Genomic DNA, 24,148 nt, shown 5'->3' with positions numbered 1-24,148 from the left:
CTCACATGCACAGAAATATATTTGTGGCATGGAGCGAGTTGGCGTGCCAGCTATGGGCCTAGCACTTCTTCAGTCTGGTTTGATGGGACAGTTTAAATGAGGAACATTTTGTTTTTCTCAAGTCAGTTTTTAGCGGCTGGATCAGAGAAGAGAGGATTAGGATTAAAACTCTGCATTTCAATTAATGGAATACAAATCTATGAATAAATCTGGCCTGCTCAGTGTACAATCCCAGGGCAAGGGAAACTTTGTCTGTAAGGGACTGTAAATCCAGATTACAAGGAAACATTCATAACCAGTTGGTAACAGAAGGTTGAGGCTGGGGGTGGGGAGAGAAGCCAAACACCTCAGAGCTCTCTCCTTATCTATCTTAGTTGTATCCCTGATATACGGTCTGCACATGGAGAGAAAGATCTTTGAATTTCACATGGAATGGCTGATGGTGAGGTGCATTCCTTCTCTAACTTTTATGACTATAACCATAACACTTTTCCATGTGATAGTTCACAGAAGGTTCCTGCCTACAACGTGTTATGACAATGCCCTGCTATGTGGGGAGGGCAGGACATGCCTCACACCTAAGCAGGTCCTGAATTTTTCATCCAGGGTTCTTGCAAAGCCACCTACCTATGTACATTTTCTTCCCACGCATAATGTAAATGTGATTTGCACCCATGTCCTGCTGGACTAGAACTGAGATTGAACTTCATATTCTGTTTCCCTGTGGTATCTTGTTGCAGCAATGACCCTTTAATTTTGCACTCAAGGAAGGTGTTCTAAACACCAGACTGGGGCCTGCAACTTCCTCCTAAGATCGGTTACAAGTTCTGGTGTAGGCTCTACTTGGGCCCAGGGCAGGTAACTTAAGGTTATATCCCCCTCTTCTGGTGGGAAGCCTATGCTTCAGGAAAACGCTACAAGATAAAACTTGTACAGTTCCCAACTAGTCATCCTGTTCAGGTTGAAATTTTCAATGTAGGGTATCTGCCTTAGACTTTCTTTTCTTTTCTTTCGTTTTTTTTTTTTTTTAAAGGTTCCAATAAAATGGTTCAGCCATTTCTGGGAAGTTGATTCGTGAAAAAATTTGTTTTGCCCATGTTAAATATTTGTTTCTTACAACTTTTTTGCTGGAAAGCTTTAGACTCCCCCATGCTTTTGGAGTAAAGACTTGAAATATGGCAGGGAGTCTCCCTGGTCCAAGGCATGTGCTTTTTGCTTTTCCCTTGAAAATCCACCCAAACTTGGCCAAGTTATAAGCCTTTGAAAAAATCTGTTTGCACACACTCAGAAGAGACTTCTTAGAGTTTGGCAGCTAAACTCTTCTGAGATTCCATTTGTGCTTAGCATGCTCCAGTTCAGTGCTTCAGGGGCTGAATGGGACGTTCCGTGAAACTGCTAATTCCCCATTGCTGTGGCACCAGGCATCAGAACTGAAAACAAGGATATTGTTTTTCCTGTGCTTCCAATGGTCCCTTGGCAGCATCTAGGCAGTGTGGAGGAGGCAGCTGCCGGACTCAGATGTAGATGGGGCAACAGCTGGACCTGGGTGGAGTGGACAGGAGTGGAGGGAATATATGGGGACAAGGAGACTAGGGGGTAGACAGCAAGACCAAGGGTTTGTCTACACAGGAATACTCAGGAAATTTAAACTGAATTAATTAAATATGTGAATTTAAAATGGATTCGTTAAACTGCCCTGAACCCTTGTGTGAACACTCATTCAGAATTAAAGTTGCCTTAATTCAGTTTAGCTTAATTTACTTCAAACCCACCCCACGGATCTTCCACATGCTTCCTGAGTGACACAAAAAAGGGTACCCAGGCGGCACTCTTACTGACACTCTTACAGGGCACTCTTACTGCCAGAATATCAACATATGCAAAACCTGCCGCTATATCTCCACTGCTACGACGAGCAGTATGCTCCACAACACACCTCTCAGGATCCCCGGGTCCTACACAACGTGTGGTGTACCTTGTCAGTGTATCAAATGCCCCAGCAGCAGCTATGTGGGTAAAACCAGGCGATCATTACGCTTTCACCTGAACTCACTGCTGCAGCTGAACTCAATGGGACCTCTGCTTTGAACGCATCACCTGCTACATAACGCTAAGTACTCTGAAAAATCATACCCATGTCATCTCAGATCAGGCACCCAACATTAGCTGAGCCTTATGACCCTAATCTTTTTGTGCCTTAGTTGTCCTTTTGTAAAATAGGAATAATATCATCCTTTCACTTCTCTGGGGTTCTGAAAATAAAGTCATTAATATTGGTGAAGTGGTCAGATAATATAGTGATGAGTGATATAGAAAAGTCCATGAATAAATTAATAATCAGTTTTTGGGACGCAATTATTATTATTTATACAGTATCCAAAAAGTGTTTTAGGTACTTTACAGAACAAATAAAATACATATACTGCAGTGAAAGGGTGGAAAAAACCCATAAGTGAACAAAAAAGCCAAGCTAAGTAATTGTTAATGCTCTCTATATGTTCTCAATACACTCTGTGTACCTTCAAGCTTTGTCTATATATTACCAGTTGCTGACATTGAGTGTCCTCAGTGTGTGCAGCTGAACACAGTTTTAACTACCAGTGTAGACTGAGACAAACTGTGTTCAGTAATAGTTCAGAAACCATGGCAAAAGTCTGCTCTAAGCACAGTAAAGTGGAGATACAGCAACAAATAACATTTTTTTTAAAAAGACACATCATGCAGATTCTTATATATTTCTACAAGTGAGGGGAAAAAAACTCCAAAAACGGTGATGAAAGATCCTGTTTTCAGTGAGAGAGTAGACTCAGAGTTCCTGGAAAATCTATTCCAGGATTCTGGTATTAGAGACCTGGGAATTCTGGTTGAGAGTGAAGGAATGGATTCTTTTCATGAACAAAATCATCCCTGAAATGCTAGATTTAAGTCTGCAAACAGACCCTTTATACATACAAATACTCTGCTTAGATCTCAAGCAAGGTGTAGTGAGTGAGGCCCAATGAGCCTTCAGACTCTCAGACTCTTGGGATGGGATAGAGTTGCTGGGAGCAGAATGGGAAATGCGCTTGTCTCCCGTTTCTCCAGAGAACATCTAGGACTATTAATTTGGAAAGAAGAGTATGAGGGGGACATGACAAAGTGATGTAAAAGAGGAAACCAGCTAGACATTGCTATTTACCCTGGCCAGTAATAGAAAAACAAGAAAGCTGTAGAGAAATTAGAAGGCAACAAGTTTAAAAACTGATAAAACACTTTTTTACAGCATGTTCACAAAGAATTACCAGGAAAAAGCAAGGATTTGGGTTCACGTATCTCTTATTAACAGTGCTGCATTACCACAACTGTCCTTGAGATGGTGCCAATAGCCACTGCTGCAGCGAAGGGGACCTGGACCAGCAGTCAGAGGAAGGGAAGCAGTAATTATAGCCCTAGGCTTGTTTGTTGTCAGAGTTTCTGTTATTACTGAACTACTCAGAACAGATCTTTTCAAACTGCCACTTATATCAGCTGTTTTGTTGTTTCTTCTAAAAATTTGCTATTCTTTCCCCCCTTATGATTTTCTGCTTTCTTTTTCAAATCTGCATACAAACTGGGACATGCTCACTGATTTATGCTTTTTCCATCTTCTATAAACACAATGTAAAGTTTGAAACTGTACAAGTACTTTCTCTGGACTGAAGTACCTTGGAGAAAAAGCCTTTGTTTTGGAGGTTTTTTGACGTGTGGGAGAGACAGAGGAAGTGATTTGTCTTGATTAAAGTAGAAAAACACTTTTCAAAAACTTGTGCCTCACATTTTATAACAAAATCACCCCCCATTTATATTTCTGCATTAAAATAATGTAAGTAATCAGTAACAAGGAAGTCTAAGAACCATCCTTTCTCCATTCTATTCTAGAACTAGGACCTCAGTTCTTTTTTTATAGTATATCTTTTCATAGTGTAGACCCACCTGTGCACTTCTAATTCACTGATCATTAACCCTGTTTGTCGTCTTCTTGTCACCACCATCCCCTTATTTATAGCTGTAATCAGAGACATGAAAATTATGCCTTAACAGTGAGCGTCTCCTCACCTTCAGCCTGCCTGTCTTAGCTGGATCCTGCTCTCCTGAACTGATCAGAACATACAAATGTAGCTACCCACCTCTAGGAGGAAAAGTGAGCTGCAGCCCTGGTGAAACATAAAGTTTATTTGACTAAAAGTGACGCAAAAATTCTTAAAGAGCTCTTTGGCAGCAGATTATCTGGAAATCAGACCATGTGAGGGGGATTGGTGTACAAAAACCTCACCAAGATGCTGAGTTGCCCACAGGCTGAGTTTGAGGCTCTGAAGTAAATGTAGGGTTAGGGTTACTCAGTCTTGGATAACTCCAGGGGAAAAGCACCTCAGATTCATCTGAAAGGCAGGTACTTTTTCATTTTGTTTTAAACCTACAGACATGTAAAGTTTTATACTATGTGAGCCAGACAGACTCTTTTATCTGAAAGAGTCTGTATTATGCTTCAAGCAGGCACTGGTGTTTCATTAACTTTTACTGTTTCATTGCTTCTAGCAACTATGGTTATGAACTTTAGAAAGTGATAATGAACTAAAGTTTATATAATACATTTTGTTTGTTTACTTTTAGAGTTGTTTTTAAATGAATGCTTTATAGGGCTCCCAGCACTGTTTGAAGTGTTGGGAGAAAAAACACATCTGTCATGGCTTTGAGAAAAGGATGCCCTGAATTTTGGTGAAAGTTTGCTTTGATTCATTAAACGTATGCCTCAGTTTGCTTTTCTGCAGCTACATGCCCGCTGTCTCATCCAGGCATTTGTCCAGTAATTATTAATGTTGCAGACAAATGCCTGCAGCAGAACATGTTATGACAATTTGAAATTAGAATTTATGACAATCTAAATTCTTGTATTATGAATAGAGGATTTATTTCAAATTCAAGAAGAAGTATATTAAACTGAGCTAGAGAAGAATTTATGTGAAAGGGAAAGAATCTGAGACAAAATCAATGCAAAATTCTGATTTACTTTAAAAGGACAAAAATAAACATTTAATTTAATTAGCCACATTAATTTATATTTGAAATTATCATTTATTATTTTAAAATGGTTTATCTAACTTGATGGAACAGAATTATTGTAAGAAATAGACTGAAGAGTATTTTGTGAATGTATTTGTTGTAATCAGTGTTTACCTATGCAATTATCAGGCTTGTTGGCTTTAGCTACAAGTTTGATAAATATTACAGAAGCTCAAATGATTAAGAATATAAGGTGATCAAATATGTAGTGTAAAGTGGTTCTTCTTCCAACGATACATATAAAATGACTTGGAAGGTTAAGAGTAGAAAACGGATCTAATATGAAAGGCAAAAGTGAAATAAACAGATAATTCAATGGATTTGGACTCCTGGAGACAGGGGTGTTGGAACAATTTGTATAGGAGCTGGTGAGAGCCATTGAACCAAACTGTAAACCCTGTATATGATGGAAACCACTTCAAGCCAGGGACTGTGGCAGCCCCTCCCCGCTCCAAACATCCCTAGTTCCAGCCCCTAAGCCTGGAGATAGTTTGGTTTGGAGATTTTTGAATTTGGGTTGTTTGTTTCCAGGCACTTCATCAGATGTAATGCAGTGCAATTGATTTTAAACCTTCATAGCTCTTCTCTTAGTGTTTCTGTTGAGTGGCTAGATGCTAAGCAGCTTTGCCTTGGAGTTGGATAATAAGGAGGATTCTTGGGAAGTGCTTTATAAAGAAAGCATGTGGCCAATGGCTGCGTGGGTGCATTTTCTAATTGAACAAGGAGGGGTATGAGTTTCTAATAGCTCTGCAACTTTACAAAAAGTGTCCACACACTGTGGGAATCCAATCAAAAAAATGTATCCCCATGTATGGAAAATGTATAGCATCTCTCATCTCCCTTGTGCCTTTCTGCAAGGACACATGCTGAGTTTTCTGACAGGAGCGGCATTAAGGAAATCAGGATGCAGCACCATGGTGCCCTTCCTGGTGCTAATGTCTTCATTCTCTTCTAAAGATAGTTCTGTAGCACTGTCTGTTCGGAGAGTTATTTTTCATGCAAATAGCTTTGCACAATAAAGGCCATGTAGGGTACAGGGGTTTTCATGAAATGCTGCAGAAGAGCATGGAACCAGAAGGTTGCTGCTGTAACTTGACGATAGCTTTGTATCAAGCAGCCGTATAGGAAAGATCATCTACACACGTGTGTGAGCATTTATTTACTTTCTTACGTAAGCATTTACAAACATAATTATAGAAAAATGTGCCCTGTTTGTGTAAAATTTGTAGTCAGTCTCTGTGTACGCATGCATGTATCTTATTATACAGTAAGCATGTGTTATTACCTCAATCTGCCTGTCTATGGAAAGAGTCTGGACTTGCTGATGGGGCTCTAGTAATTTTGTGACATTTACTGTATTATGTATCTTTCTTGGAGATTACATAAATGATTTAAAGATAATATCTAGGGGAATGGCATCCGCTCTAAGCTCATCTATTCCTCTGCACTAAACATTTAAACTCCACAGCTACAGAATGCATTTGTGCCCCTCCTTTCTCTATAGTCTGAACAACTGTCTTGGAAAGATATAGCAAAGCACAATCTACTTTAATCTACAACTTTGCCACTATTATGTGGTTTCCCTTCTCTAGGAATTCCACAAATAAGTCACTGTCACGTGTCCTCTCTCTCGGGAAATGTTAAATATAGAATGAAATAAAAGTAAGGTTGTAATATAAAATTCAGAGTGAAGGCTGATGCTTCCTCCTTAATGCACCAGGTTGTTTTGCTGCACATCTGGTAGTTAAGAAGAGCACAAAGTTTCTAGGGTGACATGCAAGACCCACCACACAACCCTGTTTGTTCAGGAACATTGTGATTGCAGGTGTAGCCACACTTAGCCCTGTGCCTGTGTGTAGGCTGCAGATGTTTCATTATTTATGGCTATACTCTGGCACCCTCACTCTATTAAATAATATTTTATCTGCAGTAGATTTCAGAATAAGACGATACTCAGTAGAGTGTCAATTCTGCAGAAAAGGGGCCAGGGTTACAGTAGATGAGAAGCTGGTTATGAGTCAACAGTGTGCCCTTGTTGCAAGAAGGCTAACGGCATATTGGGCTGTATAAGTAGGAGTATTGCCAGCAGATTGAGGGACGTGATCATTCCCCTCTATTCGACATTGGTGAGACCTCATCTGGAGTACTGTGTCCAGTTTTGGGCCCCACACTACAAGAAGGATGTGGAAAAATTGGAAAACGTGCAGTGGAGGGCAACGAAAATGATTAGGGCGCTGGAGCACATGACTTATGAGGAGAGGCTGAGGGAACTGGGATTGTTTAGTCTGCAGAAGAGACGAATGAGGGGGGATTTGATAGCTGCTTTCAGCTACCTGAAAGGGGGTTCCAAAGAGGATGGATCTAGACTGTTCTCAGCGATAGCAGATGACAGAACAAGGAGTAATGGTCTCAAGTTGCAGTGGGGGAGGTTTAGGTTGGATATTAGGAAAAACTTTTTCATTAGGAGGGTGGTGAAGCACTGGAATGGGTTACCTAGGGAGGTGGTGGAATCTCCTTCCTTAGAGGTTTTTAAGGTCAGGCTTGACAAAGCCCTGGCTAGGATGATTTAGTTGGGGATTGGTCCTGCTTTGAGCAGGGGGTGGGACTAGATGACCTCCTGAGGTCCCTTCCAACCCTGATATTCTATTATTCTATTCTATGAATCTGGACCTTGATAAGTTATGTCCCTTCAGGTGCCAGTATTATTCACATACAAGGTCCATGTTACTACCTGCATATTTTAAATGTATCATATTATAAGGGGCTTGGATACTCTGGTGATGGGGAGTGGTATAAAATCTCAAGACACATAGATATATTTAAGCATGCATAGTGAATGTGATCCAAATCCCACTGATTTCAGTAGGCTTTGGATCAGATCTATCATCTACACATTTTATTTAAAACTGGACTAGATAAAGCATAAATAAAACAAGCTGCAGAGATCAACCCCACATTGGCTGAGGGATGAACTAGAAGTGAAGTAATACCTCTCCCTGTGCCTAACTCTTTGATTCTCTAGCTGACCAGCTCCAAAGCTAGGACTGTTTGTCAAGTGATTACATACTTTTCTATGCTTGTTTTGGAGATTTAAAATACAGTGCATCCCAATTACTGCCAATTTGCTTAATGGACAATTCAGATTATAGGGAAAGGTTTTCTTGGGACCAAACTGCTTTGCATGAAATCAATACAAATGGGCCCATTCAATAGCAAATTATATTAAATGATTGCCAATTCTAAACAGGATTTTCCTGGTATAAACAGCAAGTAAAATTCATTGGGACATATGCTGTGAGCAAGTTTTCAAACTGTAATTGGCCAGAATTGGTCTATTTGTCTATTGTTTCCAAACAGCTCTCATTGCCATGGCATCTCTGCTCCTAAACTAATCTGTCATTTAAATATCTGAAATAAAGCATCTCTCCTGGCCTGTGCTGGTACAGAAGGCAAGAACGGAGAAGAGGATTTAAGGAGCCTCTCTATTCTCCCCTCCACATATGTAGTAAAACAGGATCTCTCTCATCCTCAAGAGTGTTGCAGTAGGGACAGTTTGTGCAAGTCCCTCATGGCAGCCCTGTGCAGGGGGACAGAAGTGGAACTATGCAAGGCTGTAAGGAAGAAGGGCAAGAGACTTTTGAATAGATACTTATTCGGATCCAGTGTCTGGGAACCTTTACATATGCTGTGGAGAAGGGCTGAGGTTGCTATTGCAGCCTGGAGGCTAGAACAGTGGTTGCAGAAGAGCTGCGCTGCCTTCTCCCATGCTAAAGGAATGATTTGTAATCCCTCACAAACGCCTACTAAGTTCCCTAAAAGAGACCAATTTACTTGGGCTTTGTGTATTTGTGTGTGTCTGCTTGTGTGAGTTTCATTCTTTGCATAAAGTGTCATTTGAAGCCAAAGAGCAACATTATTTTTTAAGAAAAATCCCCAAACAGCTAAATGTAAAAGTGAGAACTAATTTAGGACACATTAACTGAAATAATTTCAATTTATAGTGTGGAAGAGACTAAGAAATAGCTTGTTCTGTTTTGCTAAGTATATGTGTTACCCTTTAATTCTCCAGTTCAGAGCAGTTTAGTTCTTAGCAGGTGCTGATCTGTGAGTGGAGGATAGGAGTAAGCCAGATGGAACACAGGTTCCTATCATACCCAAAGTGATATTAATAACATGAAAGTCCTTCTACAGGAATTCAGCTCTAACACAGCCAGTGGCTGATACACCAGCAAGATCTAGTGTTGGTTTTTACATCATTAAATTTAAAAAGAAAAAGTAATCTGTTTGAAGTGAAATGCATGCAAATGTATGTATTTCATGACTGCAGGATTTAAAATAGCCCGGATGACTTTATGACCAATAATATCTTTTATAATTGTGCACATTAAGAATAAACCAATCTCATACTGCAGGGCATAAGCTAATCGTTGCATGGGTCAGGAAGGAATTCACATACAGTACAGTTTTGCATAATTCAGAAGAGGCATTATGGTGGTTTGCCTTCCTCTGAAGCATCAAGTATTGGTTGGTGCCAACAGCAGGATATGAGGTTTGGTTGGCTTAATCTTCTAGCCAGAATTTAGATTGAAGGTCTGAATCTCACCTGTTCAAAAATGTAGAGAACAGGAAAAGGACTAATATCACATATCAGAATTTCCTCTCACCTTTCTCACACAGGATCACTGAGAAGCAAATGAGAAAAGGAGTACTTGTGGCACCTTAGAGACTAACCAATTTATTTGAGCATGAGCTTTTGTGAGCTACAGCTCACTTCATCGGCTGCATACTGTGGAAACTGCAGAAGACGTTATATACACAGAAAGAAAAGGAGTACTTGTGGCACCTTAGAGACTAACCAATTTATTTGAACATGAGCTTTCATGAGCTACAGCTCACTTCATCGGATGCATACTGTGGAAGCTGCAGAAGACATTATATACACACAGAGACCATGAAACAATACCTCCTCCCACCCCACTCTCCTGCTGGTAATAGCTTATCTAAAGTGATCATCATGTTGGGCCATTTCCAGCACAAATCCAGGTTTTCTCACCACACACAAACTCACTCTCCTGCTGGTAATAGCCCATCCAAAGTGACCACTCTCTTCACAATGTGGTCACTTTGGATGGGCTATTACCAGCAGGAGAGTGAGTTTGTGTGTGGTGAGAAAACCTGGATTTGTGCTGGAAATGGCCCAACTTGATGATCACTTTAGATAAGCTATTACCAGCAGGAGAGTGGGGTGGGAGGAGGTATTGTTTCATGGTCTCTGTCTGTATATAATGTCTTCTGCAGCTTCCACAGTATGCATCCGATGAAGTGAGCTGTAGCTCAAGAAAGCTCATGCTCAGATAAATTGGTTAGTCTCTAAGGTTCCACAAGTACTCCTTTTCTTTTTGCGAATACAGACTAACACGGCTGTTACTCTGAAACCTGTCTATATACACAGAGACCATGAAACAATACCTCCTCCCACCCCACTCTCCTGCTGATAATGTCTTCTGCGGTTTCCACAGCATGCATCCGATGAAGTGAGCTGTAGCTCACGAAAGCTCATGCTCAAATAAATTGGTTAGTCTCTAAGGTGCCACAAGTACTCCTTTTCTTTTTGCGAATACAGACTAACACGGCTGCTACTCTGAAACCAAGCAAATGAGAGGAATTATTTGTATGTTGCACACCTTGCCACTAGAGGTCACCGTATGCCTCATGAAATAAACTAGCAGACACTAGTAAAACAGTGAACTGCCATAGTCAGGTCCCAGATGGGATTGGAACCCAGGGCAATGGCATTCTAAGAGGACTTCTCTGCTAGATGAGCCAAAGATGTAGTTTTTGTGTATGGTGTAAATCAAGATGTTGCTAATGAGCTTTAGAGCCTTCCCATTTACTCTCTAGCCACGAGTGGGAGTAACCAAAAGTCACTTTATCTAAAGGCGGTTTGGCCTATGTGAACTAGTGACTTTGGTCTAGTTTCTAGTGAAAACGAATCCACATCTCAGTGAGGCTGGCATTTTAGGCAGAGAGGTCAAGGACAGAATGGGTACAGAGGGCAGATTTCCCATGACCCTAGAGGGGGCTTCTCTAGAGAAGAGTGAGGTACACTGGAAGTGGGTGAAGCTTACACTGCTGGGCCCTTTCTGTGCTCTGTACTATACTCAATTTGTGGATAATGAGAGGACCGTGGTTTACAGTATTGTCAGTCTGTCACCTTTCACAGACCCCCAAAATCTTTAATCTCTGTGTCAGTACATTCTACGCTTTGAACTAGAAGGATGGGAAGAGGAGCAGATACTTTGGGCCTCTGAAAGACTAATACCACACTTATGAAAGGCAACACAAAACTAACTCCAGTTTCCAGGTCACATGTTCTTCATAAGCTTTTTCTTTTCTTTGTTTTTCTTTCTTTTTTCATCCTGCAGCTGTTTCAGTTGTTGATAAAGAGCCAATACGTGTTTATGTAAGAGTGACCGTTGCAACAGCTCAGAACAAAAATAGATAATAAACTGTTAGCCCTGATGCCATTCACTAAAATAGCCAAATAGTACTAGATACTACAGTGACAGAGAGCGACAGAATACAAGAGGGATCCTCCAGGATAGGCATAACTCTCCCCGGGATCAGGATACCTATCCCGAGGGCCCCTGCACATCCCACAATATGTTGTCCACCTCCAAGAACTTCACTTCTACTCTTATTAAATATTTATACTGTTCATATAAATATAATACCTTTGCATGTGTGCTGTCTTTTCTCTTAAGTTGTAGCCAATAAAGAAACAAGACATTGTCTACTGTCCACATGGCACTTTCTGGGTGTTAAAATCCTAGGGCTAAGTGAAATTATCTGCTAAATTTAGCTCACTGAGGCTCCAGCATTACACATCTATGCTCATCACTACACAGCTGTAAAGTCTGTTGCTCCAGAGACATTTCCCACAACAAACAGCTGTACCTGTCTTTTTAAAAAGGAGATCCAATTCATGCTGAGGTCCCGGGGAGGTCACAACCCATTTTATGGGCTTGAAATTAATTCTACTGAAAATGTTACCAAAATATTCTAATTAATCTGGTACTCCCTTCCTTTCTATTTGAACGTGGGTGGCAGGCACCCAGAAGGAGTTTTGTTCTAGACAGTCAGAAATCTTACTTGCCACAGACGTAGTTAATGAACATTTCGGCTATCTTTTCTTGGTAAAGAAGAATGTGTCCATTTCACAGACACAGATTGACAGATGAAAGCATCCTGTAAGAATGCACCTGGATGCACTCTTTGAGAAATGTCCTTACTTAGCCATAAGTATGTGACTGGCTCATCCCCACAATCTTACGTACCCAGATCCTGGGATGAAACCTGATTCATTTAGTACCCCTCTGGGGATTTTTGGAAGAAATCAAAGTGAATGGGGAGAGATGGAGGGGCCATTTAGTTATTTTTAGTAAAAGTCAGGGACAGGTCGTGGGCAATAACCAAAATTCACGGAAGCCCACGACCTGTCCCTGACTTTTATTAAAAATAATTATGACAAAATGGGGAAGGAACACACCGCTGCTGGGGCTCCAGGGTCCCCCCACCCACGGTGGCTGGGAGTGCGGTGTCCCCCCTGGTGCTGGTAGCAGCTGGGAGCTGTGGGCTTGGGGCCGTGGGGTGGGGGGATCCCCCCTGTCACCCATGGCGGCAGCTCAGTGCTGCAGGGGAGTCCCTGTCGGCTGACAGCTCCAGCCCTGCCACTCTGGGACTAAAGCGAAAAAGTCCCAGAGGTGTCTGGAAGTCACGGGTTCTGTGACTTCCATGACCACCATGATCAAATCTTAGCCTTAAGCATGTGTAATACATTTGTTTAACTCAGTGTTTCTCTCTGGATGTTGCATTTCCGCATGTCTTGCCATAAAACCACTTCCTAGGGAAGCTGCTCTTTTAATGAACACCTAAGGAAGCTGCTCTTTTCATTGCTTTCCAGCAAGTGCAGGACAATCTCCGTGAAATCATCAACACAACTTGTATAGGTTTCAGAGTAACAGCCGTGTTAGTCTGTATTCGCAAAAAGGAGTACCTGTGGCACCTTAGAGACTAACCAATTTATTTGAGCATAAGCTTTCGTGAGCTATAGCTCACTTCATTGGATGCATTCTGTGGAAAGTGTAGAAGATCTTTTTATATACACACACAAAGCATGAAAAAATATCTCCCCCCACCCCACTCTCCTGCTGGTAATAGCTTATCTAAAGTGATCACTCTCCTTACAATGTGTATGATAATCAAGTTGGGCCATTTCCAGCACAAATCCAGGTTTTCTCCCTCCCCCCCCCCCCCCCACACAAACTCACTCTCCTGCTATTACCAGCAGGAGAGTGGGCTGGGGGGAGGTATTTTTTCATGCTTTGTGTGTGTATATAAAAAGATCTTCTACACTTTCCACAGAATGCATCCGATGAAGTCAGCTGTAGCTCACGAAAGCTTATGCTCAAATAAATTGGTTAGTCTCTAAGGTGCCACAAGTACTCCTTTTCTTTTTACAACTTGTATAAGATACCACTTGCAGGGAATTCAGGCTAGGTCTCTGTCTAGGAGCAGAGGAACTGCAATACTAGAGAACATCATTGCTTGATTTAACCACATACCCTGCCTCCAGCAGTGGCCTTTACCTCATTTTCTGTTATGTATGGAAAGCTTGTGTAAACTGGCAGGGCTCTTCAGTGCTGTCCCACATCAGAGCCTTCCACATGGAGCTTTCACCTGCCTCCACCCCCCAGGCTTCTGGGGAAGTGGTGGGCTGGTGGCATTGCCAGGATATTTATATTGTGTTTGAACTGTATATTTCCACTGTAAGGGATAGCTGCCCACTGTGATTTTTATAACTATAATATGTCTTTATTGTCCAGTTGAACAAGCTTACAACAAAATTTAAATGGGCTGCTCAGGCTCCAACCAGCTCCATCTTTGCAGTGTGGTACGGAGAGCTGCCTTCCTTGAGGTTCCAGATTTAGTGTGTTCCCTGCTAACATCTGTCCACGCCTCTGAAGGCCAGATTTTCTAAGATATTTATAGGTTTCAGAGTAACAGCCGTGTTAGTCTGTATTCGTAAAAAGAAAAGGAGTACTTGTGGCACCTTAGAGACTAACCAGTTTATTTGAGCATGAGCTTTCGTGAGCTACAGCTCACTTCATCGGATGATGAAGTGAGCTGTAGCTCACGAAAGCTCATGCTCAAATAAACTGGTTAGTCTCTAAGGTGCCACAAGTACTCCTTTTCTTTTTAAGATATTTATGTCTGACAACGAATAGGGTACCTAGTGGGATTTCAGAATGGTTAGGTGCCCAACTCCCATTGATTTCAGTGCAAAATAAACCTGCTCAGGTGCTTTCAAAAATCCCACTAGGTGCCTTTCTGCATCTTTGGGCACCTAAACACCTTTGCAAATCTTGCCTTGAGCTCTTTATTGAGCCCTCAATCCAATGCCCTGCCTCTGCTGAGATGTTAGCAGGAGAATTTAGCAGGGAGTGGCTTTCTGTCCATCAGTGCTAGTTTAGGGATTCTGCACCCTGTCAAAAGTGGTTTTGGTTAATGATGGCTGAGAAGTATCTAGGTTTGATACATTAGCCACTGTGGTTTTGGAGCTGCACGCAGTGAGAGTGCAGTTGGCCAAGGGCACAGATCATGTCTAATCTCAACCAAACACTGGACTTGTTTGAGGAACAGTGCAGTAAGAGATTCCTTCTGGAATACAAAAATTTAAACGTATATCTCCCAATTAGCCATTGGGAACTATAAATCAGCACTAAAGGATAGGTTTCAGAGTACCAGCTATGTTATTCTGTGTCTGCAAAAAGAAGAGGAGTACTTGTGGCACCTTAAATTTGTTAGTCTCTAAGGTGCCACAAGTACTCCTGTTCTTTTCACTAAAGGATAGTAACTCTAATGGGAACAGAGCCCAACATAATTTAAGTAGGAGGAGATGGAGGTTGACTAGAGATACCTTAAAGGCTGATGTGTAAGGCATGGAAAGTTCAGTCACACGAGGTGTGTAATTAGCTGAACATCCATTACTGCTTTCTAGATTACTAGCACAGGTGTAAAGTCCAGTAGGGCTCAGGTTACTTCTCCATATTTGTACCTGGTGGTGGTGAACACCCTCGATGCAGAAAGGGGAGAAAGAATGGCTCTGGCCTTACCTAGGTCTTTTATGTTAGTGTCCATGGCATGAAGGTCCTCCTGACCTGTATGAGTTCTTCTGGGAGACCGGCAAGGGCTTGGACTCCAAAGATGCCCAGGTTTTATAGTCTTGCAGGTAAAACAGAAATCACTCATCTCTGCTGTGTGATTATTTTTTGCTGGGACTTTGAAGATGTTTCTATCTTTGTGGATGATTAACTTATGGTAGTAGAATATCATTAAATACTATTATGAGAATTTGGCATAACTACACAGTACCTAAGACAAATATCTGGGTGACTGAGGAGTGTATATGGTGTGAATGAGGAACTGATAAGGTAGCTGTGAATTAGTAGGCTTTATTCAGATCTCCAGGGGTCTAATCTTGACAACTTCTTACTTGACAACTCACCTCCTCTTTCCTCTTACATCCTTCCATGAGTAGGGAGAGATGTAGATCTAGTTGTCTGGGCACAAAACTGGGTGTCAGGAACCCCTTGGTTTTAATCCTGGCTCTAACAATGACTGCCTCTCTAACATTCAGCAAATAGCTTCATCTCTCTGCCTTAGTTTTCTCATCTGTAAAATTGAGGGAATATTTATTCCTCTTCATGGGGTGTTATGGTAATTATTTGCGGTTGTAAAGTGATTTGAAAATGAGAAGTGTCACACAATAATAATAATTTGATATATTTAATGGCATGCAGTGGCATGCATATCAGTTTGCAGGCAGAAAGAAGACAAAGTCCATGCCCCAAGAACTCTACACTACAAGGGCTAAATTACTCCCTTATACTCTCCCCTGAGTAAGGGGTAGGACATAGCTGCATTGCCCCAGCAGCAGACTCCAGAACAGTCACAATTCCTCTCCCACTCCTTCCTTGCTCTGAAGGAGAAGTAATTACCCCTTCTCCTGGAGCACCTTGCTCTCCTTGGGGTATTCTGGAGGGCAAATGGGAGGAAAGGGAGGTGAAGCCAGGGCTCCTCCCACTGCCTGCCCCCTTGCTTGCAGTGGGGAGTCTGATCAGAGTAGCCCCTACTCTCCCCGCATGGCTGGAGTCACAATCTGAGCGCAGCTAAACATGAGAAAGGGTGTGTGGCTTACTGCCTCAAGCAGTCAAGTAAGGGCTGTGACAAGCTAGCCTGAAATGAGACAGAGAGATTACCAGGAAATGAAAACAAACTACGGCATAAAGGGAGACGAGAACACCCCACGCAAGGGAAAGGGAGGAACAGTGCTCCTGAGAGGATACTATTTACAAAGAGGGAGTTTTCCGCTATGTTAGGTCATTGCATTGTATCGTCTATGAGAGATTTTAAATAAGGTTGGAAAGCACAAAACTGATCCTAGTAGGATGTCCTTTCCAGTAATGCTTTGCTACCAGACTGGTCTCCTCTCCACGAGTTTAGCTTTCAGACCCAAGATAAACCTGAAGGTGGGTCTCCCTAACAGATTTAATTTTTAAAGATAAGCATATGAAGCTCTCACTTGTTAGTCGGGCACCTAAATAACTTCCATTTGCTATTTCTTTTCCGCAGTTTTAAAAAAAAAATTAAAGTAGCCCTGACCATCTTCCCCACATATTAATATTGCATGGAACCTCAAAAGGTTTGAGAATGTATTTAATTCAGATAAGTACCTTCCGGTTTGGACAGTTAATTGAACCTCCCCTTAAACCTCTTGGATCTGCCAAATGTGGCTGATTATGTAAGAAATCTCTGGTAAGATTTCTGGAAAGATGTGAATACGAAAAATAATTTGCAAATATGTAAAGATTTGTTTAAGTAACACTTGCTATCTTTCCCTTAGGGACATAAGCACCTCAAACAGTACAGGTAGAAGACATGAGATGCAATTATGAAAAGGAAAATGCAGGCTGAATAGCCAGGAAATTCTCCCCCCAGTTGTGCAAGTCAGGATGACTCCTGAGGTCCCTTCCAACCCTGATACTCTATGATTCTATGATGGAGTCTCCTGATTGTGACACTGGTGTGGTTCTGCTGCACAAGGAGGTGATAGGAAATGGCAGGACCATGTTGGGCTGTGCCTCTCCAGGAATGCAGTGAACCCTGTAGGGCACATGTGCAGGACAAGTTAGGGAACAAGCTGGACTGGGGAACTGTCACTCCACAGAGCCTGCAGTCCTCTCCTCATCTCTCCCAAAGTGTGGAGGGTCACAAGTTGTTGGCTACATGGAGTGGCTCCACTCCAGTTCTGCGGCTGGAGGGAAAGGATTAGCCCCCGCCTTTCTTTTGACAGGTTTCAGAGTAACAGCCGTTAGTCTGTATTCGCAAAAAGAAAAGGAGTACTTGTGGCACCTTGGAGACTAACCAATTTATTTGAGCATGAGCTTTCGTGAGCTACAGCTCACTTCATCGGATGCATCCAATGAAGTGTGCTGTAGCTCATGAAAGCTTATGCTCAAATAAATTGGTTAGTCTCTAAGGTGCCACAAGTACTCCTTTTCTTTTTGCGCCTTTCTTTGTGGTTCTCAGTTTGAGACACTGTGACTGATCATAGGATTATCCCGTAAATGATACTTATCTCTTTTGGGGTGGTTTTATTTTAAAAGAATGTGTTTTATTCACCAGACCTGTAGTTGCTATACCTGTACAGCCACCAGCAAGCCTTGTAACAGAGTTCAACTCTTTTTCTGCTTCTTTGAAGCTGTGTTTTTCTGCAGTCCAGTGGACATAAAGAGTAGAGAGTTTCTGGCAGCAGTGGGAAGACTGAGCAGCCACTTGACACAAGGGGATTCTGGTCCAGGTCACTCACAAATGGACAGCAGCACCATCTGTTAACCAGCAGAATGGAGAAGTCATCCAGCAATGAGAACCAGCCTCTGACTTCTAAGAAAGAGCTCTTGGACTGTACAGAAGGTGAAGATTGCAAAGAGAATGGACTCCTGGTCAAGAACCCTAAATCCGCTCTGCAGCTGGTGGAGGATGGGAATAAGGTCCACCCCAGCCAGGGAGATAAAGGGGAAGCAGGTCAGATCTCAAATGGCTACTCAGTGGTTCAGAACCCAGCTCCTTGCGATGGAATAGCAGATGGGGAAGACGTCCAGTGCATGGCCCCAGCAGCCACAACTACCACCACCACCACCACTTCCACCACTTGTGGGGTGGAGGCTCAACCACAGCTGCTGGAGCCGGAGGAAAGAGAGACCTGGAGTAAAAAAATGGACTTTCTTCTCTCTGTCATCGGCTATGCAGTGGATCTGGGCAACATATGGCGATTTCCCTATATATGCTACCAAAATGGAGGAGGTCAGTGTTCAGCCCTATATGCCATTCCTTAGAAGCTGTCTTCTTTGGGTATAAATGGGTCAGTTCTATGGCTCACGTTAAACCTAGGAGACCAACAGTAAGCAACAATGGATTATGGGACAAGAGGAACTGATTTATGAGTAGGGCCCTACCAAATTCACGGTCCATTTTGGTAATTTCACGGTCATAAGATTTTAAAAATAATAAATTTAATGATTTCAGCTATTTAAATCTGAAATTTCATGGTGTTGTAATTTTAGGGGTCCTGACCCATGAAGGAATTGTGTGTGTGTGTGTGGGGGGGGGTTGCAAGGTTATTGTAGAGGGTGTTGCAGTACTGCTTTACTTACTTCTGTGCTGTTGCTGGCAGCGGCGCTGCCTTCAGAGCTGGGCAGCCGGAGAGCGGCTCTGAAGGCAGAGCCACCGCCAGCAGCGGCGCAGAAGTAAGGGTGGCCTGGTGTGGTGTTGCTACCCTTACTTCTGCGCTGTTGCCTACAGAGCTGGGCCCTCAGTCAGCAGTTGCCACTCTCCAGCCGCCCAGATCTGAAGGCAGCAGTGCAGAAGGGTGGCATGGTATTGCCACCTTTACTTCTGTGCTGCTGCTGGCAGGGTGCGGCCTTCAGAGCTAGGTGCCTGGCTAACAGCCCCCACTCGCTGGCTGCCCAGATCTGAAGGCAGCCAGAAGTAAGGGTGGCAATACTGTGACCCCTCTGCAACTCCCTTTTGGGTCTGGCCCCTCAATTTGAGAAACACTGGTCTACCCTATGAAATCTGTATAGTATAGGATAAAAGCACACAAAAGACCAGATTTCAGGGGGGGAGACTAGATTTCACAGTGTTTTCATGGCCGTGAATTTGGTACGGCCCTATTTACGAGATAGATTAAAATAGCAAAATATGTCTAGAGTCAGATAAGGGTTGCTGGGACATATGCATCAACTAATAGATGAGGGCTATAAACACAAAGGTGGAAGAGGAATTATCTAGAATGATGCAAGATCCAGTATAGCTGGAAAGCATGAGATGAAAATAAGAAAAGGAAAATGTAGATTTAATATTAGGCAAAACATCCTGCCCTAAGATCAGTTGGACTATAGAACAGTCTCCCAAGGGAAGAGATAAGCCCAATCCCCAGAAACATTTAAATTCAGACTAACCAATATACCAGAAAATGTCAGTGCTACAGGTGCTCAGTACAATCAAACAATGATTGTAACCAGTGAGTGTGCTGAAAAAGGGCCTATATCCCCTTAATGCATCTAGGCATTGCACCAGAGGAAGACATTATTTTATCTTTTGCCCCATCTTGCTGCTGCACCCATGGTAGCCAATAAAATCTTTGTGAATTCCCTGTATGTTTGGGTACAGAAGCCTGGGAATAGGAGTACTGTTGACAGTGCCTGCTAGGAGACAATCTTACAATAGTTCAGAACTTCATTCCACTGGACACTTAAGCCTTCCTTACAGCGGTGAGCATTACCTGTGACACCTGAGAATTGGACTTTTAGCCATTTGTGATGCTCCTGATACACAGTAACTGAACTGCTTTGGTGCTTATGGCATTGACTTTCAAGACAAGACAGTTTCCACACACAGTGGTGAGCAGTTACTTGCATGAGTAATCCTGTTGAAGATGATGGGACTAGTCATGTGAGTAACTGCTCACCAATGTGAGTAAAGGGGTCACAACCTGGCCCTTCAGGAACAAACCCATAAGTCTCGTTTTGTGTGACATTATAGAAAGTTTGACTGGACTGGCCTCTCAAGATCATGGGGTGTCAAGGTTCCTTCCACACTCTGAACACTAGGATACAGATGTGGGGACCTGCATGAAAACGTCCTAAGCTTACTTTCACCAGCTTAGGTTAAAACTTCCCCAAGGTACAAACTATTTTACCCTTTTCCCTTGGACTTTCGCTGCCACCACCAAACGTTTAACCGGTTACTGGGAAAGAGTTGTTTGGAAATGTTTTTCCCCCAAAAATCCTCACCAAAACCTTGCACCCCCCTTCCTGGGGAAGGTTTGATAAAAATCCTCACCAATTTGCATAGGTGACCACAGACCTAAACCCTTGGATCTTAAGAACCATGAAAAAGCTTTCAGTTTCTCAAAAGAAGAATTTTAATAGAAGAAAAAGTAAAAAGAATCACCTCTGTAAAATCAGGATGGTAAATACCTTACAGGGTAATTAGATTCAAAACATAGAGAGTCCCTCTAGGTAAAACCGTAAGTTACAAAAAGACACAAAAACAGGAATATCCATTCCATTCAGCACATCTTATTTCCTCAGCCATTTAAAGAAATCATAATCTAACGCATATCTAGCTAGATTACTTACTAAGTTCTAAGACTCCATTCCTGTTCTGTCCCCGGCAAAAGCATCACACAGACAGACACAGACCCTTTGTTTCTCCCTCCCCCCAGCTTTTGAAAGTATCTTGTCTCCTCATTGGTCATTTTGGTCAGGTGCCAGCGAGGTTATTCTAGCTTCTTAACCCTTTACAGGTGAAAGGGTTTTTCCTCTGGCCAGGAGGGATTTTAAAGGTGTTTACCCTTCCCTTTATATTTATGACACGGGGTCACATAGGTTTTACTGTTGTAGTTAAGTGCAGTGTGTATTGGATGTGGGGCTTGAAAAATTGTTCTTTATGAAGTACACCAGAAGTACTACAAGAAGTTACAGTCATGTCCTTTCTTCCTTGCAGGAGCGTTTCTCATCCCGTACACGATCATGGCCATCTTTGGAGGCATCCCCCTCTTTTACATGGAACTAGCTCTGGGACAGTACCACAGGAATGGGTGTATCTCAATTTGGAGGAAAATTTGTCCTATTTTCAAAGGTAGTAAGGGGAACAGGCAGCTTACCATGATCCCTTAGGGTAACTGGCAGAGATTTTCTTTAAGAGTGGAACAATTACTGACAATAAGAGATAACATGAAGGGTTAATGTCAAGTGGTTTAGGGCCCACATTTAGGTTATGTAAGAAAAGTTTTCATGAAACCTAGAATTAATTACTTTTCTAAGTCATGTGCTTTTTAAAAAAGCAATGTCAAGTTGTTTTATATACATAAACATTGCCCTAATTGTTTTCCAATCCAAAGGATGCAGCCTCCTACTAGTGTCTGAAGACCAGGGAGTGAAACTGACTAGAAACAATCCACTGTACTTTCACTGACCCAAGCCAGAAAAAAAATACAAAACCATACAGAGAACATTATAAGGGTGAAAGTAAATTGAACTTTCAAAATTATTCCATTTTTAATATTTGAAATGGTATTAGAAACACGAGTTAGGAAAAATATTGCAAATCCTTTATTTTTATCCCAGAGATCTTTTAAACAAATTACCCTTCAGCTCCATTCCATTTCTCTCAGCCATCCTACTGGCAGTGATGATAGAGGATCTTTTATAGTTGCCTTTTACATGCTTGTTACCCTTGCTTCCAGTACCAGAGTTAGATTTCGTTTTGTTTTGCTTGGTTGGTTTGTTGTTTGGGGGTGTGGAGAATGAGGGAATACGCATCACAGTCAAAATTCCAGAGATTGGGGCCTGAATCAGGCTAGCATTTACACATGTTATGTTCAGAACCGGGATGCTTTTCTGAAGTGGGGCTTGGGCAAATCACCCCCACTTTCTGAAGTCCCCACAAAGTTCCAGAGCATTCTAAAAAAATATAAAGGGGAGGCCGTGGTGTATATTGTGCCCTCCTTTCTGGATGCCTCTGGCAGGTACTGATTTTAGTTCATGTGGATTACCCACTCCTCCTTTCACTGGACCCGGCCTTCACATTTCCACTCACATAACTGCTTTCTGCCTTACCAGGAATTGGCTTTACTATCTGCATAATAGCTCTCTACATAGCCTTTTACTACAATACCATCATGGCTTGGGCCCTCTACTACCTCATTTCATCCTTCACGGTGGAGCTGCCATGGATCAGCTGCAACAATGCTTGGAACACCGGCAACTGCACAAACTACTTCATCAATGCCAGCATTACCTGGACCCCACACTCCATCTCCCCTGCAGAAGAATTTTATACGTAAGTGCATGTAAGTGGAGACACGATATCAGAAAGAGGGGTAGAAAATGCAGCAGGCTTTTCTTTAGAGGGTAACCCGGGTATTTATCAATCACATGGGTTTTTAAAAACTGTCTAAGGATTAAAATGCATGCAGTTGTGGGTATGTGTAGGATGGGGGTGTCTTTTATCTCTCATGATTTAGAGCCTAAGCACTCTCTGTATTTATTACACAAACATCAACAATGTGCTTTTCTCTCCTGTTTTAGCCGCCATGTTCTACAGGTGCAAAGATCCAAAGGGCTGGATGATCTGGGAGGCATTAGCTGGCAATTGACCCTCTGCTTATTGTTGATTTTCACTATTGTGTACTTCAGCATCTGGAAAGGGGTCAAAACATCTGGCAAGGTGAATGCAAAAGCAAGAGGAAGTTGCTTGATATAGCGTAATTTCTGCCACATGTCTGGAGCAGCCTATTAACATGAGAGAAAGTAAGCTCAGAATTGTCTTCAGGACAGGGACTGCAAATTCACATACATGTGAATAGTGAGTGCTACCGTAATCCATATAATACATGCTAACAGCATGTTGGGTTGCTGTGCTGCAGATAAAGATCATCCTACCCAGAGGATCTGAACGGGTGTGGAGGCTGATCTCCGATTACTGCTCTGTTGAGCCTCAGTTCCATTGTTTCTTTTTCTACAGATGGGCCTTGCTGTCTGCTGTCAGAGCAAGCCATGTTACCAAAATAGGGCTGCTTAATACACATTCATTTACAAATAATGAGTAATAATAAATCTTTCCACTGACAGAGAACCTCCTGTGTGAGGACCTCAGATCACCTTACAAAGATTAGTGTTGTTATTCCCATTTTACAGAAAGGAAACTTAAGTGCAGAAAGCTTAAGACCAACGTTTTCAGAAGGGTCAGCTAATTCTGCATGCTCTCATTTCTGAATGCCCAGATGGAGACAGTTAGGGCCTGACTTTCAGGGGTGCTGAGCTTGGCATTTTCGAATCTCCTCATCTGGAGTTGTGAGCACTCAGCAGCTCTGAAAATCTGGACCTAAGGGTCTCAGGTTAGGCACCCAACATCTGTGGACACTGCTCAAAATTCCGGCTGCAGTGACTTACTCGAGGTTGGACAATTATTGAGCAGCAGAGCTGGAAATGGATTGTAGGAGTCTGATTCCCATTCCTTGCTCAAACCACTAAACCAGGGTAGTCCCTTTTCAGATGAAAAAAGGCAGTGGTCCATGCACACAGATGGTATAAAATTAGGCAACTCGTTTATCTTTTGACTACAGCTACAGCAAACCTGGATTCAGAAGCTGGAGCTGACTGCCTCTGAGAGGAGAATGCATAACTATTGGTGGGGCAGTCAGACCTATGGTGTTGAATAAACTAGCTTACACACCATAAATAGTGACCTGGATGGCATTAAGGAAGACAACGTGACCTAGTTGTTAAGAGGAGGGGAGTAGGAGTCTAGTCTCCTGGGTTCTAATTCTTAGCTGTGCTACTGATTCACTGCAGGATGTTGGGCAAGTCATCTAATTACTCTGTGCTATATTTGCTCCTTCATTTAAAGTATAGTAATACATTATTGCCTTTGTAAAGCA

General features: G+C 42.3%; 1 protein-coding gene across 3 annotated transcripts in view; it reads left to right on the top strand.

The window, feature by feature from the left end:
* The first annotated feature begins 2,786 nt into the window (after positions 1 to 2,786).
* SLC6A4 (solute carrier family 6 member 4) overlaps positions 2,787 to 24,148 on the top strand; it is a 43,550-nt gene continuing 22,188 nt past the window's right edge. For 2 of the 3 annotated variants that reach the window (XM_007057677.4, XM_037880222.2), the window contains exons 1-5: positions 2,787 to 4,408; positions 17,903 to 18,504; positions 21,211 to 21,345; positions 22,329 to 22,548; positions 22,797 to 22,935. In XM_007057677.4, coding sequence (XP_007057739.1) covers positions 18,045 to 18,504; positions 21,211 to 21,345; positions 22,329 to 22,548; positions 22,797 to 22,935 — 954 coding nt within the window. In that variant the 5' untranslated portion in view covers positions 2,787 to 4,408; positions 17,903 to 18,044. The remainder of the gene's footprint in view (positions 4,409 to 17,902; positions 18,505 to 21,210; positions 21,346 to 22,328; positions 22,549 to 22,796; positions 22,936 to 24,148) is intronic. The other variant, XM_043530905.1, reaches the window with a different exon arrangement.

The sequence above is a fragment of the Chelonia mydas genome, chromosome 17 (assembly GCF_015237465.2).
Source record: "Chelonia mydas isolate rCheMyd1 chromosome 17, rCheMyd1.pri.v2, whole genome shotgun sequence".
Taxonomy (NCBI): domain Eukaryota; kingdom Metazoa; phylum Chordata; order Testudines; family Cheloniidae; genus Chelonia; species Chelonia mydas.
This window is presented reverse-complemented; position numbering and strand designations above follow the sequence as displayed.